The following is a 16208-nucleotide window of genomic DNA, read 5'->3' as shown; positions in this document are numbered from 1 at the left end:
TGAGCTTGCTGGATCAGCGCATAATTCGATGAGAACAGGTGGGTGGATGACCAGGTTGCAGCCTGACAAATTTCTTGGATCGGCATCTGAGCGAGGAAGGCCGCCGATGATGCCTGCACCCCAGTTGAGTGAGCCGTCACAATAGCCAGCGGGGGCACCTTTTCCAGCTCATAACAGTAGCGGATGCAGGCTGTGATCCAAGACGAGACTATCTGGACAGACACTGGGCGACACTTCATCCTGTCTGCAACAGAAACAAAAACAACTGTGTTGCCCTATGGAACAGCTTGGTTCTATCTATGTACAAGTAAAGCACCCATCTGACGTCCAGGGTATGGAGCCTGCGTTCCTCATCCATCGCATGAGGCTTTGGACAAAGGACTGGTAAGTATAGGTTTTGACCAGTATGAAACTGGAAGACGACCTTGGGCAGAAAGGCTGGGGTGCGGATGCAACTGGACCATGTCCTTACAGAAGACCATATAAGGCGGCTCTGATGTGAGCACCCTGATCTCGGACACCCTATAGGTCGAAGTTATAGCAACCAAGATGACAACCTTCCAGGAGAGAAGCAGGAAGCCAAAGGTTCAAAGAGAGGGGCCCATGAGCCTTGACAGCACGAGATTCAGGTCCCAAGGGGGAACCGGATCCAGGCGCTCCAAAATTTTCAGGGACCGTGCCGTTATGAGATGGGCGAAGACTGACCTGCCTTGAAATGGAGGGTGGAACACCAAAATGGCCGCCAGGTGTACCCTGACCAAAGATAGTGACAGGCCCTGGATCTTAAGATACAGCACATAGTCCAGGATCTCCTGCAGCAGGGCCTCTTCAGCATCAGAGGCCCAACACGTGAACCTCTTCCACTTCGCCATGTAGGTAGCCATGGTGGAGGGTTTCCTGCTGCCCAGCAGGCCCTGTTGGACACCAGTGGAGCACTCTTGTTCGTCCATACTTAGCCACGCAGTAGCCAATCTGTCAAGTGCAGTGTTGCCAGGTTCGGATGCAGCAGGTTGTCGTGGTTCTGGAACAGCAGATCTGGCTGAAGAGGCAGCTGCAGCTGGGTGGCTGTCAAAAGACTCAGCAGCATGCCAAACCAATGTTGACAAGGCCACACCTGGGCTATGAGGGTAACAGTTGCTTTGTCTTGCTTCACCTTTAGCCGGGCTTAAAACCTGGAGACCGGGGCATGCCCTGCCTGGGGCAAAGTCCTTGTCGTCTCATGCTCCGGGACACTATCTAACTAAATCCTTAACATCTATTTAACTAACAAATGATTGAACTATTTACAGCTATCTACACAAGGCTGAGATATGAGGAAAAAAACTCTGACAGCTTGCGAAGCAAGGAACAGAGGCGCTCCAACTGACCACCATGAGCAGTAAGAAGGAATTGAGAGGGCACAGGGCGGGAGCAGCCTGATATACCACAGCATGAGTGCAATACTCCAGAAGGCACCACAGCTGGGCCCACGAACACCTAAGATGGAATCAACATGAGCAAGAATTCAAAGAAGCAGCTAGAGTTGGGTTTGTTGTACAAAAAGGAAAAGAACTCAGATAGGCATTCAAATGAAGTGAAGTTTTAAAATGAATCTGAAAGCTCTACATGCTGGTATTACCACTGGATTACACCAAGGGTAGTCAATAGGTGGACCCGAGGACAAATCCAGACCACTCAGATGCTTTTCAATGGAGGCTGCAGCTGAGCCGGGGCTGGAGTATGGTTGCCAGGTGTCCAGTTTTCGACCAAAAAGTCTGGTCAAAAAGGGGACCTGTCCATGTCTGGTCAGTACTCCTGACTGGACACAAACTCTGGTTACTGGAGTAATAGCAATCAGCCTCCCCACCAAGAGGCCAGGAAGAGCAGCAGCTGCTGCTTGGAGGAGCTGGTCAGCTGCTGATGAGATAACTGGCTCCTGCACCTGGAGGAGACCTCCAGTCTCCAGTGGACTGAGGTAGATTAGGTGCCAGCACCACTACCACCCATGGGGATTTTGTCCACCACCTCCTTCCACTACCCCTCTCAGTCTGTGCCCAGATTGCCCCCCACCCAGACCCCTTGCTCCAGGAACCAGCCCCCCACCCTGATTGCCCCCAGCCCCTCGTTCCGGGGACCGACCCTACCCCACCCTGCCTCCAGCCCCTCACTCCAGGGACCAATACCCCCACCCCTCCCCGATCACACCCAGCTCCTCATTCTGGGGACTGACTCCCTCCCTCCCATGCCTCCTGCTCCCAAGTGATCTCCAGAGTCTTTCACCCTCGTGTCCTCCCCACCCACCGTCCTTCAAGGCCAGTCCCCAGAGCCCTCTCCAGCCCCTCTCCATCCTCAACTGGCCTCTTTCCTTCCCAGTCTGCCTCCAGTCACCCACTTCTGCCACATCCGAGCCTCCCACCATCTCTTTAGGGCTGGTATCTGGAGTCTCCTTGGTCCCTCCCACTACCCAGTGCCTCCTTCCTGCCCCTCTGCTATCCCAGCCCACAAAGGGGCATTGCATCACTAGCTGGATCATAGTCCAATAGCTTCATCTCCTGGCTCTGAGCTTAAAAGTACTCCCACACACTCACACTCTGCTTTGTTGCCTAGATCCTAGTCCATACCCAGTCCTCTTCCCCCCTTCCCCCATCTCTGCTACTTGGCTTAATTGGGGGCACAGAGGAATGTTGGGGATGGGGGAAGAACAGCAACACCAGGCGGTGCAGGCCAACCCCGTGTGTCCCATTTTCAGTTTAGAGAAATTTGGTCTTGGGGGGGAGGGGGGAGCCAACGAGTGATTGGGGAGTGGGGGGGGCAATTGGCAGAGGTGTGGGGAGGAGAGCTGGCTGGGGGTCTTAACCTTGACCAAGAAATTTGAACCTTGACAAAATATAAATTGATTACCCCTGGCTTACATAATTAGTAAGTTCTATCAGTCTTAACAAGCAGACATCAGTTTGTTTTCAATAGGAGGACAAGTTCTTTGAACAACTTTGTATAGATATAAATTAGAAGTTTTAAGTACCGTAACTTAACTAGGACCATTGCTTTAAATCATATTTACTGTGTAAGACATTTCAAAATATGACCATAATTTTTTTTACTTACTTCATCCTTGTTGCATGTAAAGAAAGAAGTATATTATTCTATTAGAAAAATAATAGTTTACGTTATATTTGTATCTGCATCTTATATATCAAAAGCCCTGGCACAGCCCATGCATTCACACCAAGAAACCCAACAGCATAATATTTTTATCTTAAATTTGATCTTTCCCACTCTCTCTCCATTAGTATCCTGATATCAGCATTTCATCCATGTGGTGATGGTGGTGGTGGGGAAACAACACCAAAAGATATTTAAAAAAAAAAAAAGAGAACACATCACAACACATTAATACTGCTAAAATGCATTTTCCCAGGCAGTGATCTCAAGCCTGGTGTCTCCAATGTTCCCTTACTGAGGAAAGTGACATTTTAATGCCATCAACTTGGTGCCCCCAAATTAGCTGAAACTTTTAAAAAGCTCCTTTGCATTAAGTATACTTTTAGCACCAATTTTAGAGGGCGGGGGGAGGGGACAGAATATGTTAACAGCCACTACAAAACAAGTTTATATGGCCAACATCCAGTCCAGATTCCTGCCCTGTGTTACTTGAACTAGTTTCCAGTATATAAAACAGATAATTAGGAAGATGGAGTAAATTACATAGAATGTCTTCAGGATGCTATTAATGGCATCTAGTAGCAATTACAATTTATAGTGAAACTTACTACTGCTTTCTGAGAAGGTGTTGGAGACAAATTAAGTAAAAATAAATCTTGACCTTTACATGGGTTTTTAAACACTAAAGTAAGTACAAGTCTTCAACAGGATGGATTTAGAAGTGGGCTAGTTACTAATAACTTATTGTTTTCTTACAGCAAAGCCTTTGCCTTCTCTACTTCATTTAGCTGCTTGTTGATATTAACGGGATCTGAGTTATAGTCCAAGCCATAGCACAGAGTATGCAGGATGTTTTTATCTGGAAGTGAGAGACAGTTCTGCCAGCTAAAGCATGGTTCACAGCATAAACTCACCCACAAAAGTGACATAAAAAGCTCTGATAGTTAGTCAGTCACATAAGTGTGAGATTCAGTGACCAAAAACTATTAAAAAAATTAAGACAAAAATAGGGAGGCAAGGAATATTCAGCTTTTTAAAAACTAGACAAAAATACTGTTCCATTAAGGAAAAGAAGGAAAAAGCCAAATATATAAAAAAACAGGTTTTTAAAGGGGTAAATTCTTACCTCAAATTGAGGCCAATTCATTGACATCCCTGGACCATGATTAGCTCTAAACCACCGCAGATCTTCAATAGCATCTGCTGTTTTGATATTCTGCTCCAATTCACGATAGATATTTTTGTAACTAAAAGACAAATTTGTTTTCTCATTTAATATATATATACTTACTATGGTAAACCCACTAATCAGAATAGAAAAATGTATATTTTTACCATGATTTACATGAGCCAACACACCATATTGCACATTCTGTGGTGTAGGACAAACATCTGTATGAAATTCTTGTGCAAAACTTAGCAATAATGGCAAAATAAAAAGAAAAGCTATATAGCCCAGCTATTGAGTTTTTGATAAATAAAACAAACACAACCTTTAGAGTTAAGTCATTTTATGCACCACCCTCTGTGTTACCATTAATCAGTGCTAGCAAACTGTAAGTGATAAATGTTTTAACAGTTTTTGTATGAACTCATTTATATTTGTCTAAAAATCCACTTATGCAAATTTTCAGCAAGCCTGCATAGACTGGACTGGAGACGGTTTTTATTATAGTTTTAGTGCAGAACTAATGAATTCTAATGTAAATTATATTCATAAACATATTTACTAGGAAAAGCTAAACTAGAAAACCTGAAATGCCAGAAATCTTAAAGTATAGTCAATAGGAGTATAAATTTTTAATACAAAGAATTAACCCAATAATTGGCCATTATGTTTCCTTACACCAGGAGTCGGCAACCTTTCAGAAGCGGTGTGCCGAGTCTTCATTTATTCACTCTAATTTAAGGTTTTGCGTGCTAGTAATACATTTTAATGTTTTTAGAGAGTCTCTTTCTATAAGTCTATAATATATAATTAAACTATTGTTGTATATAAAGTAAATAAGGTTTTTTAAATGTTTAAGAAGCTTCATCTAAAATTAAATTAAAATGCAGAGCTCCTCGGACCGGTGGCCAGGACCCGGGTAGTGTGAGTGCCACTGAAAATCAGCTCACATGCCGCCTTCGGCACACGTGCCATAGGTTGCCTACTCCTGCCTTACACTATATATTTTCTGGCAATTTTGTCAGCAATTACATAGTAATCTGCACAAGATAAAAAGTATAAAAATAGCCTTCAGATTAAAGATATGGACAAGTTCCCAAGTGATAGTGGACTCTCTTTAAAACAGTTACCTCACATTTTAATCCATTTCAAATGGAAAATTGTTTCAATATCTCTAGTACTACTTCAGTCTTGTTCTTTTGACAGTTAGTGTCAGACATGTTTATGCAGTCATATCTGTGTAGTCTGAGATTAATGAATTCTAGTTTAGCCTGTCAAGAACTAAGTGTTATTTCAAGCCACTAAAAGCATATTTACAGTATATATTCGTTCATAGGCCGAATTTTTTTTTTAGTAAAAATGGGAAGCATCAGAGAAGGGGGTCAGGTTATGAACAGGTATAGAGAGGGAGAGGTGAGACAGCTTCTCCCCCCCCCCCCCAACAGAGGGGGCAAGGAGAGGCAGCACAGCCTGCAGAGCCAGAAGGGAAGAGGCAGGGCCAGAGTCTCCCCACTTCTGGCCACGCTGCTCTCCCCCGAGCCTCTGAAGTGGCTGCAGCTCCAGGGCTGGCAGGCTGTGGCCATGCCGTCCGCCCCGCCTGCCAGAGCAGGCTGTGGCCGTGCTGCCCATCCCGCCTGCCAGAGCAGCTCCGGCCAGGCCAGACACATCTTCACCTGGCCCACCCCAGCTAAGGTGGGAAGGGATATGAAGGGGAGAGTGTGAGGGTCCCGGGCTAGGGGTGGAGTCATGTGGGTGGTCACAGGGGTTACTCCCATGACTCCCAACTTCTGCCCCTAAAAAAAATTTCCCCACCAGTTGCTGTCCCGGCCCATCAGGGTAAGCCGCTGGCAGGTTGGGAGACTTTGTTTACTTAGGTTTACCTCCATGCCTGCGGATGCTTGAGGTAAACAAACTGTCTCAGCCTGCCAGCGGCTTATCCTGATGGCCTCGGATCCAAAGTTTGTCAGCTCCTGAATTATAGGGTCGGCTTATGAACGGGTCATAAAAAATTTCCATTTTTACTTATCCATTTTAGGGGAGTCAGCTTATAAACAAACCGGCTTATGATCAAGTATATATGGTAACTTTCTATTCTGCCATTTTTATATTCTAGACTATAATCTAAATTCTAAATTAAATTCTGAAGAGGATTTCTTTCTAATAATTGGCAAGTGTTCACTTCTGAAAACCTTAATTAAGAGTGGAACAAAAAAATCTCAGTCACTAAATTTTAAAGAAGTCTACAGGATTAGCATCTTCTTCCCAACATCTGATCCTGATCAAAACTAATTAAATAATGGAAATGGCTTAACACTGAATTATTAGAATCTTAAGATTTAATGCCATATAAAAGAGACATACTTTAGAAAGAATCTATTGTAAACTCTAGTTTACTAGATGCACAATATTTAATGGCCACATTAAAGCAATTTTAGCAAGAAATGTTTTCAGTCTTAAATTTACCTCACATCATTAGATAAGTCAAGGTGTTTTTGAACTTCCAGTAACACTTCTCGGAAGAAACGCAGACGTTTTTCCTCAAACTGCTGACACTGTTCAAATACCTGCTCCATATTTTCCATATACTGAGGTGTAACATGATCCAGGTCTTTCAGTGATTTTTCATACTTTTCTTTTGTCTGAAAAAGATGCAGTGCAAGTTGTTCTTGCTGTTACTAATGGCCTATTACATGAGGGTCACAGAATGGTGAACTGGTCAATACTGTAACAGACAATATTGAGACTATAATAGGAACATCTGCTTTATTTATCTTAGTAAAGTTAATTTGTTCTAGGTTATATGTTATGCAACAGCTCAGTCTGCCATAAGAGGGGGCTATTTTCATTTGCAAGGTAATGAAATCTTGTAAAAAAGTGTTGAAAGCAATCGAGCTAATGAGAATATAAATCACCCAGGCTATCTAGAGTCCATTTTCTTTAAGCATTCTAAGTGCATATGTAGGAGTTCCAGCATCCAGAGACATTTGTAAAGCTGTCACATTCAGCTGACTTGGAGATGAGATCAGAAAAGCCAAGAAAGAGCAGTTACCTTACAGTAACTATGATACAAAATATGCTGTCCATGTGGATTCCACTTCTGCTACACACATGCCCCATGCACACAAAATCAGATTATTTTGGCTAGCAGCATCTGTTGGGGCTGTGGCTGTACTCTGGATGCTTTTGCACACCACCACCCAAGGGCAAAGGGCAGGCCCAACCATCTCTCAATTCGTTCACTAATTCAGAATCCAGATGGTATAGGACTCCATAGCAGGAACGGAAGGTGAGTCATGGAATCCATGCAAGGATTGTTCTAATTTAGCTATATCATCATATGATTTAATACAGATACCCATTTAGACAATCTTTGGGTGGATGTTTCCTGACCTTTAACCCTATCTACAAATGGTATAAAACAGCCCGGGGAAGCTCCTGAAGGGTCTTGTTCTGTCCAGGTAATATAAAAAAGCCCATGCCACATCAAGGTCATGCAGCTCAGCTTTCCCTTAGTTTGTGGGGCTTGGGGAAGAAAACTGGCAGAATCTGTTGATTTAAGTAAATATAAAGAAAATTCTGGTTAAAAATCCTTAGTTTGAGGTCTAAATTACTTTGTTTTTATGAAACATCATGTGAGGTCGATCAGCCATGTGGAATTTCTCCTATCCTCCAAGCTAATGTTACAGCAACTAAAAAGACACTCTTTATGAATAGATGGTATAAAAAGCAGGTTGCTAGGGCTCGAAGAAGGTCCCATTAAACCACCTAATACCATGCTGAGATCCCAGGAAGGAGGGGATTCCTCAACTGGGAAATACATGAATGAGGCTCTTGAGAAATTAACTATATGGTAAGAAAATAGCATGCAACCCCTGAAACAGGAAGTGATGTGCTGCTATTGCTATCAAATGTACCCTTATAGACCCAGTGGATAGTCCTGAATGGTTTACGGATAGAAGATAGTCCTGAATAGAGTCCTGAATAGCTTAGAGCTTCCAAAGGAGATTTTTCCATTAGCTTAATCTAGTAGAGTGGTTTTTGCTATGCACTAAGGTGTTCTGGATTTCAGCTGAACAACTTCTTTTAATGGTAGTTAATAGTCAGCACCTACATTATCAGAGGTAAAGATACTTGGTCTGGGTTACACTTGACCTTTGTTTTGAGAGATCGTGTCAGGCAGAACAGGTACTGTGATCAGGAACTGTGATAACAAGTCCATTAGGTCTAAAGAACATAACTGTTTGGGCCAAGCTAGGACTAGAATGATCATTACTGATGAAAGTTGATTGAGTTTCTTCAGACCCTTGGTATTAGATTGTAGGTAGGTGAAGATGATCTCCAGTGCCCATGGCATAAAGAGAAAATCCAACATAATGCCTCAGCACCAGCCAGCCCCCCTTTAACCAGAATGTGGCATTTCTTGTCCTAGTCTGTAGCAAAAAAGATCTATTCTTATATATCCTGTGGAAGATCCCTTGCAGGATCCAGCCCTCTACTCATGGTCATCTGAAAACTGCCTGCTGAGATGGTTCACTAGGCTGTTCTGTAAGCCTGCAAGATACAGAGCCACTGGTACTATTTAGTGTCGAATACACCAGTTTGAGACTAACTGCTTCTTGGCAGAGGAAGGGGGGAGATTACCATGCCACTCCTTTTATGTAGACAAAACACTGCTGTTGTGTTCAGTCATTATTTCAGTTGCTGATTCACATAGCACAGCTAGAAACATTGTGCACAATAGGCTAATGGTTGAGTTCTAGAACATTTACTTGGAGGTAAGCTGCTTGGGAAGTTTGGAGGCCTTAAGCATGAAGGTGCTCTAGGTGAGTTTGGCAGATTTTAAATTAATCTGGATGGCTCTAAGTGGAAGGCACAACCTTTCTTGTCTGGTAAGGAAAAAGATATTGCTGCTGGAATCAGTTACTCTTCCATTTCCTGCAGGTGTTTATGCTCACTGTCCTGTTCTTGCTGGTGCAGGTTGTGAAGCTGTACCAAATGACCCTCTTGTGTAGACCTATGATATCTTGTTAGGGAGGGAACTCTTACTCTAGAGAAGACAGTAGCGTGAGACTTCCTAGCTGACTACATAACCTAACGGGCCAAGTAAGGCCAAGATTGCATACTGTATGCGTAAGAGGCTGCAGGCCATGAGGGCAGATATTAAGGTGAACATTCCCTATAAAGATTCTAGGGGGTCTGTGTTTGTAAGGGAGACTTCTGGATTCCCTGTCAGACCGGTACGGCTTGGAAGAGTGAAAAAACTGAATGAACATAATGGGTCAGACCAATGGTCCATCTAGCCCAGTAGCCAGTCTTCCGACAGTGGCCAATGCCAGGTGCTTCAGAGAGAATGAATAGAACAGGGGAATTATCAAGTGATCCATCCAACTGTCCAGTCCCAGCTTCTGGCAGTTAGAGGCTAGGGACACACACAGCACAGGGTTGCTTAGCTAATAGCCATTGATGGACTTGTCCTCCATGAACTTTTCTAGTTCTTTTTTTAACCTAGTTATAATTTTGGCCTTCACAACATCCCCTGGCAACAAGTTCCACAGGTTGACTGTGTGTTGTGTGAAGACATACTTCATGTTGTTTAAAGATGCTGTCTACTAATTTAATTCGATGACCCCTGGTTCTTGTGTTATGTGAAGGGGTATATAGCACTTCTCTATTCACTTTCTCCGCACCCTTCATGATTTTATAGACCTCTGTTATATCCCCCTTAGTCATCTCTTTTCCAGGCTGAACAGTCTGTCTTTTTAATCTCTCCTCACATGGATGCTGTTCCATACCCTTAATCATTTTGTTGCCCTTTTCTAATTCTAATATATCTTTTTTGAGATTGGGAGACCAGAATGCCAAGCAGTATTCAAGGTGTGGATTTATATAATGGCATTATGGTATTTTCTGTCTTACCTCTTTCCCAATGTTTACTGACATTCTGTTAGCTTTGACTGCCACTGCACACCGAGCTGATGTTTGCAGATAATTATCCGCCATGACTCCAAGATCTCTTTTGTGAGTGATGCCAGCTAATTTAGATCCCATCATTTTGTATGCATAGCTGGAAGTATGTTTTCTAATGTGCATTAATGTGCATTTATCAGCATTGAATATCATCTGCTACTTTGTTGCCCAGTCACCCATTTTTGTGAGATCCTTTTGTAACTCTTTGCAGCCTGCTTTGGATTTAACTGTCTTGAGTAACTTTCAATCATTTGCAAATGTTGCCACTTCACTATTTACCCCTTTTTCCAGATCATTTATGATTCTGAGTAGAGGACCTCCTCATTTAAAAATCTTCCCCGTTAATGTTGTTTCGATGTTAAATTGCTGATCAATTAGGGAACATGCTCGTTTAAAGTTGTGTAATGCTCCCTTCTAACATTGTTTGGCATCCGCCTGTTTTGTCCACTGCTTGCAGGAAGAGCAGCCCATTGCAGCTAGCTGGTGGGTGGTTGGAACCAGGGAGGACCAGCAGCCCCACCGCCCCATCAGCTCCCCAATCCTGTAAGGTCCCTGTGCAGCAGCTGTCCCTCCCTCCATTGCCATGTGCTGCTCTTGCCCTATGCCTTGGAGCTGCTCCGAGACTCCTGTTTGCTGTATGAGGGGAGGGAGGGAAGAGGGGGCTAATGTCAGGGTGTCTCCCCTTCCTCCCTACTCCTGCACCCCGCTTACCCAACTTCCATAGAGTAGGGGGGACACACAACAGACGGAGGGAGCTTCGAGGCAATAGCTGTGGTCTCAGGTCTCAGCAAGCTGATTTAATTCACATGGCAGTGTACTTAAGCCTGGGGTCAGCTACTTATAGGGGAAACGCGCATTTTTTCCTCACACACAGTGTGTGTGTCTCTGCTGCCCTCCTTCCTTTCCTGCTGCCTTGTAGAGTGTTGTGAGAGTTAACCCTTGAGGGCTCAGTCAATTGCTAGTTCATCTAGCAGTAAGGCATTCCCTGGGAAATATCCCACCCTCTGACTCCTCCACCTCCACCAAGCTTCACAATCATCATCATCACTGTGTACCAGCATTAAATTGTTTGTTTAAAACTCATACGATGTGTGTATATATAGTCTTTTGTCTGGTGAAAAAAATTTCCCTGGAACGTAACCCCTTCATTTACATTAATTCTTATGGGGAAATTGGATTCGCTAAACATTGTTTCGCTTAAAGTTGCATTTTTCAGGAACATAACTACAACGTTAAGTGAGGAGTTCCTGTATGTTGAACAGCACTGGTTCAAGTACAGATTCCTGCAGAACAACTATTTACCTCTCTCTATTCTGAAAATTGACCACTTATTCCTATCCTTTGTTTCTTGTCTTTTAACCAATTACTGATCCATGAGAGGACCTTCCCTCTTATCCTATAATTACTTACTTTGCTTAATAGCCTTTGGTTTTTTGAAAGTTCAGGTATACTATATCCACTGGATCACCCTTGTACAAATGTTTGTTGACCCTCTCAAAGAATTCTAATAGATTAATGAGGCATGATTTCCCTTTACAAAAACCATGTTCACTCTTTCCCAAAAAATTGTGTTCATCTGTGTATCCGATAATTCTATTCTTTAGTATAGTTTCAACCAATTTAGTAGGTCCTGAAGTTAGGTTTACTGGCCTGTAATTGCCAGGACTGCCTCTGGAACCCTTTTTAAAAAATTGGTGTCATATTAACTATCCTCCAATCAGAAGCTGATTTAAAAGATAGTAGTTCTGCAATTTCATATTTGAGTTCCTTCAAAACTCCTGGGTGAATACCATCTGGTCCTGGAGACTTACTATTGTTTAATTGATCATTTTATTTCAAAACCTCCTCCACTGACACTTCAGTCTGGGACAGTTCTTCTGATGTCTTATCTAAAAAGACTGGCTCAGGTGTGGAAATTTCCCTCACATCCTCAGCAATAAAGACCAATGCAAAGAATTCATGCAGCTTCTCCACAACGGCTTCATCTTTCTTGAAAGCTCCTTTAGCATCCTGATTATCCAGTGGCCCCACTGATTGTTTAACAGGCCTCCTGCTTCTGATGATCTCCTGAGGTCCCTTCCAACCCTAATGATCTATGATTCTATGTATTTCATTTTTTTGCTGCCAGTTTTTGAGTCTTTTGCTAGTTGCTCTTCAAATTCTTTTTTGGCCAGCCCAATACTTTTACACTCCATTTGTCAGAATTTATGTTCTTTTCTATTTTCCTCAGTAGGATCTAACTTCCAGTTTTTAAAGTTAAAAAAAGTTAAATATCACTGTGGTTGGCTTTTTGGTATCCCCCTCCTCCCACAAGTATGTTTAAATTCAATTATATTATGGTTGCTATTACACAGTGGTTCAGCTATATGCATCTCTTGGCCATGATCCTGTGCTCCACTTAGGACTAAAAACTGCCTCTCCCCTTGTGGGTTCCAGGACTACCTGCTCCAAGAAGCAATCATTTATGGTGTCTAGACATTTTATCTCTGACTGGTACATGCCTTCTCAGGAGGGGACGCAATGTGGAGATAGTTGAAATCCCTCAATATTATTAAGTTTTTTATTATTATAGCCCTGCTAATCTCCCTGACCATTTCACAGTCACCATCACCATCTTGGTCAGGTGGTTAGTAGTATATTCCTGCTGCCATATTCTTCTTATTCAAGCATGGAATTTCTATCTACAAAGATTCTATGGTACAGTTGGATTAATTTAAGATTTTTACTATATTTGATTCTATGCTTTCTTTCACATATAGTGCCATGCCCCCCTCCAGCACGATCTACTCTGTCATTCTTATATATTTTGTGCCCTGGTATTACTATGTCCCATCATTATCATCATTCCATCAAGCTTCTGTGATATCTATTATCTCAATATACTCATTTAATACCAGGTACTCAAGTTCACCCTTACTAGTATTTAGACATCTAGCATTTGTATAAAAGCACTTATACAATTTTTCATTGTTTAGCTGTCTGCCATTATGCAATATAATTGAATGTGACTTTTGCATTTGACCGTTTCTCTTCAGTTCCTATACTTTATCAACTTCCAGTCTCTCCTCTTTACTAGGATTATAGAGAATCCCCATTAATAGATCCTCCCTTAAGGGATGTTTGTCCAAACCATGTGCTCCTCCCACACCCATCAACTTCCCCCGAGCCCCTAGCTGAAAACCTCATCTACAACATTTTTAATTTTACATGTCACCAATCTGGTTCTCTTTTGGTTTAGGTGGAGCCCATTGTTCCTTTAGAGGCTCCTCCTTTCCCAAAAGGTTCCCCAGTTCCTAATATACCTAAACCCATCCTCAATACACCATCATCTCATCCATGCATTAAGACCCTCCAATTTTGTCTGTCTGTCTGACCCAGTGCGTAGAACTGGAAGAATGTCAGAGAATGCTACCATGGAGGTCCTGGACTTTAGTCTCTGACCTCAGCCTAAATTTAGCCTCCAGGACCGCTCTGTTACCTTTCCCTATGTCACTGGTGCCTATATGGATGATAATCACTGGCTCCTCCCCAGGATTGCTCATAAGCCTATCTAGATATCTCAAGAGATCCACAATCTTTGCATCCAGCTGGCAATTCACTATGTTGTTCTCCTGGTCATCACAAACCCAGCTATCTATATTTCTACTGATCGAATCCCATTACTATTATCTGTCTCTTCTTAACTCGCGATACCTCCCTACTGTGCTCAGAAAGGAAGACTCAACCAAATAGTCTTACCTTAAAAGGTGAGCTAACCTGTCTAGTGTCATATGGTGATTTCAAATCCTGCCCACAACCTGAACAAGAGAGCTCACTGCAACAGAGGCAAAAGGCAGACAAAGAAATCAAGGTTAATTCTGGCTGTGCAGTCAGCACAAAAATCACTTGGTACAGACAGCACAGGAAGTCTGTGCTAGAAGCATCTGCACTGCAGCTGGCAGTCCTGGGCACTGACTGAATCAAAATCAATATACAGAGGTTGGTACCAGGTCAACTGTGGATTGCTCTTTCAGGAGGTACTGTGGGTACTCTTACTGGTTCAGTGCTGAATATCAGAGGAAATATCAAAGCCAGAACTGCCTTTTGGCTGCAAGACTTGGAGATTTTTGCCTCATTTTACTAGGCCCCTGGGTGGGTGACCTAGGCCTGTGTTTGTTAGGAAGACACTGTTCCCACATCCCCTTATGATGATTGAGTAGAGGAGGTCTTAGCTGCTCTATCAGGCTTAGTAGTTGAAGTGTTTGATGTTTTAAATAAAGAGAGCCCGGGAGCTCCAAGTAGAGCCCCAGCTCACAGGAGCACTAGATGATGGAGCCTGATCAGGCTTTGTGGGTCCTTCTCTCTCAGATTCAGGAGAAGCTCAGAATGCTCCAGGAGAAAAAGTCTGAGGTGGGCCTCTCTTGCTTTGTGTCCTTTTAGTAAATAAGCAACAGACTGAGCACACATCAGGGATGTGCCTTACACAAAGTCACTCTAATCACAAAAAATTGTGATAACCAAAAATATATTTAAAAGTTATGCAAGAAACTGACAAGATCCAGCTAAATCAATCAAGTTAGATTTCCCTTTTAAATGTATGGTTCTTTGATCTATCTTTGACTAGGTCTTTGTATCGTACAACTTACAGACATAAAGTAGGAATTCACATAGTTCTGTGAACATTATTGGTCCTGTCAATTCAATGGGAACATATAGACACTTAAAGGTGAGGCTCTGAATACGTACAGAAGCATTATAGATAGATGTAGTAAGTGTTCTAATAAATCGCTACAAGAATGTAATGCTGAGCCCTGAGGTGGGTCAAGGAAAGAAAGGGCTGCTTTTTTCCCTTTTTACACCCCAGAGAATGGCACCCCATATAGGGAATCACTCAAAAGAGGCAGAGAAGAAAAGAGCAGAGAGGGTCTGAGTGGGTAGAGGATGTCCAAATGGGGCAAATGGTAGGGGAAATTTCACAGATACATTTACTCTTTAACATAGCATCAATTTGACTCAACTGCCTTTAATGCACTATTTAACTGTGCTAAAGAGGTACATTCTGCAGTCAAATAAGACAATTTGCATGTTGTAGATCAGCTTTTTTTACCCCCAGCTCATGGCCCCCTAAATTGAAAGGATAATTCAGTCCTCACCCAACTCCTAGAACTCCCTTTCTCCCCCCGCACTCTGCGATACTGAAAGCAACAGTACTGTGTAAGGCTCATTTATTACCATTGTTATTGTTACAAACCTGCCATTGCCACATGCTGTGGAGAGAGGGTTGTATGTGTTCCTAACACTGTGGCTCTGGCACAAGGATCATCATTTAAAATGCTCCATATAATGAGTTTGTCACTCCAGCATTGCACTCGCTTGTACTGCAGTTTGCCGTATATATATTCCATACACAGAGATTTGCAAAGTAGCATGCACAGAATGTTAAATGTGAACAGTACACTAGTATACAGAGTTTACCTTTAGCACATCTTGTTTGCTTTTTTCCACTTTGTCTTGTAATTTCTTAAGTTGTTCTGGATTCAGTGCTGGATCTGCTTTGCTGTTCATTTCTCGGGATATAGCCAGTTTCTCTTCTTTGCATGCTGCATGGTATGCTTTCTTAGCAGCTTCCACCTACAAATGAAGTTTTGAATCTGTCTCGTACAATTTACAAATAATCAGCAGCAGCTATGTATGAATGAGAACTTCACAGTAATGAAAAAAAATAGAATTTTGTTTGGAAGAACCTTACATTCAGACCCATTGCTTTGCTCAAGCAATTTTAACTACAATATAATGTAGGAGAACAAGTGGGAGGAAACTAAATATTAAAAGATCTGACATTCTCCTTCCATACAAAATAAGTTACTGTCACTCAGTTTAGCTTAATAAACTTATTGAGGAAAGAAAGATTCAGTGATGCCTCAAAGAAAGCTCTGAATAAAATGTTTTCTTG

The 16208-nt window shown here is 42.5% G+C and overlaps 1 protein-coding gene and 1 long non-coding RNA gene across 9 annotated transcripts in view; one reads left to right on the top strand and one right to left on the bottom strand.

Annotated features, from left to right (window-relative positions):
• PACSIN2 (protein kinase C and casein kinase substrate in neurons 2) overlaps window positions 1-16208 on the bottom strand; it is a 145122-nt gene that overhangs the window by 19001 nt on the left and 109913 nt on the right. For 5 of the 7 annotated variants that reach the window (XM_030540339.1, XM_030540321.1, XM_030540357.1 and 2 more), the window contains 4 exons: window positions 15731-15886; window positions 6773-6948; window positions 4268-4388; window positions 3085-3090 (listed from right to left, as the gene is read on the bottom strand). In XM_030540339.1, coding sequence (XP_030396199.1) covers window positions 3085-3090; window positions 4268-4388; window positions 6773-6948; window positions 15731-15886 — 459 coding nt within the window. The remainder of the gene's footprint in view (window positions 1-3084; window positions 3091-4267; window positions 4389-6772; window positions 6949-15730; window positions 15887-16208) is intronic. The other 2 variants (XM_030540349.1, XM_030540330.1) reach the window with 1 other exon arrangement.
• LOC115638618 overlaps window positions 1-16208 on the top strand; it is a 34867-nt gene that overhangs the window by 4744 nt on the left and 13915 nt on the right. The gene's annotated exons all lie outside the window — the stretch shown is intronic.

Source organism: Gopherus evgoodei, chromosome 1 (genome assembly GCF_007399415.2).
Source record: "Gopherus evgoodei ecotype Sinaloan lineage chromosome 1, rGopEvg1_v1.p, whole genome shotgun sequence".
Lineage (NCBI taxonomy): Eukaryota > Metazoa > Chordata > Testudines > Testudinidae > Gopherus > Gopherus evgoodei.
The sequence above is the reverse complement of the archived record's forward strand: the minus strand, read 5'-3'. Positions and strand labels throughout refer to the sequence as shown.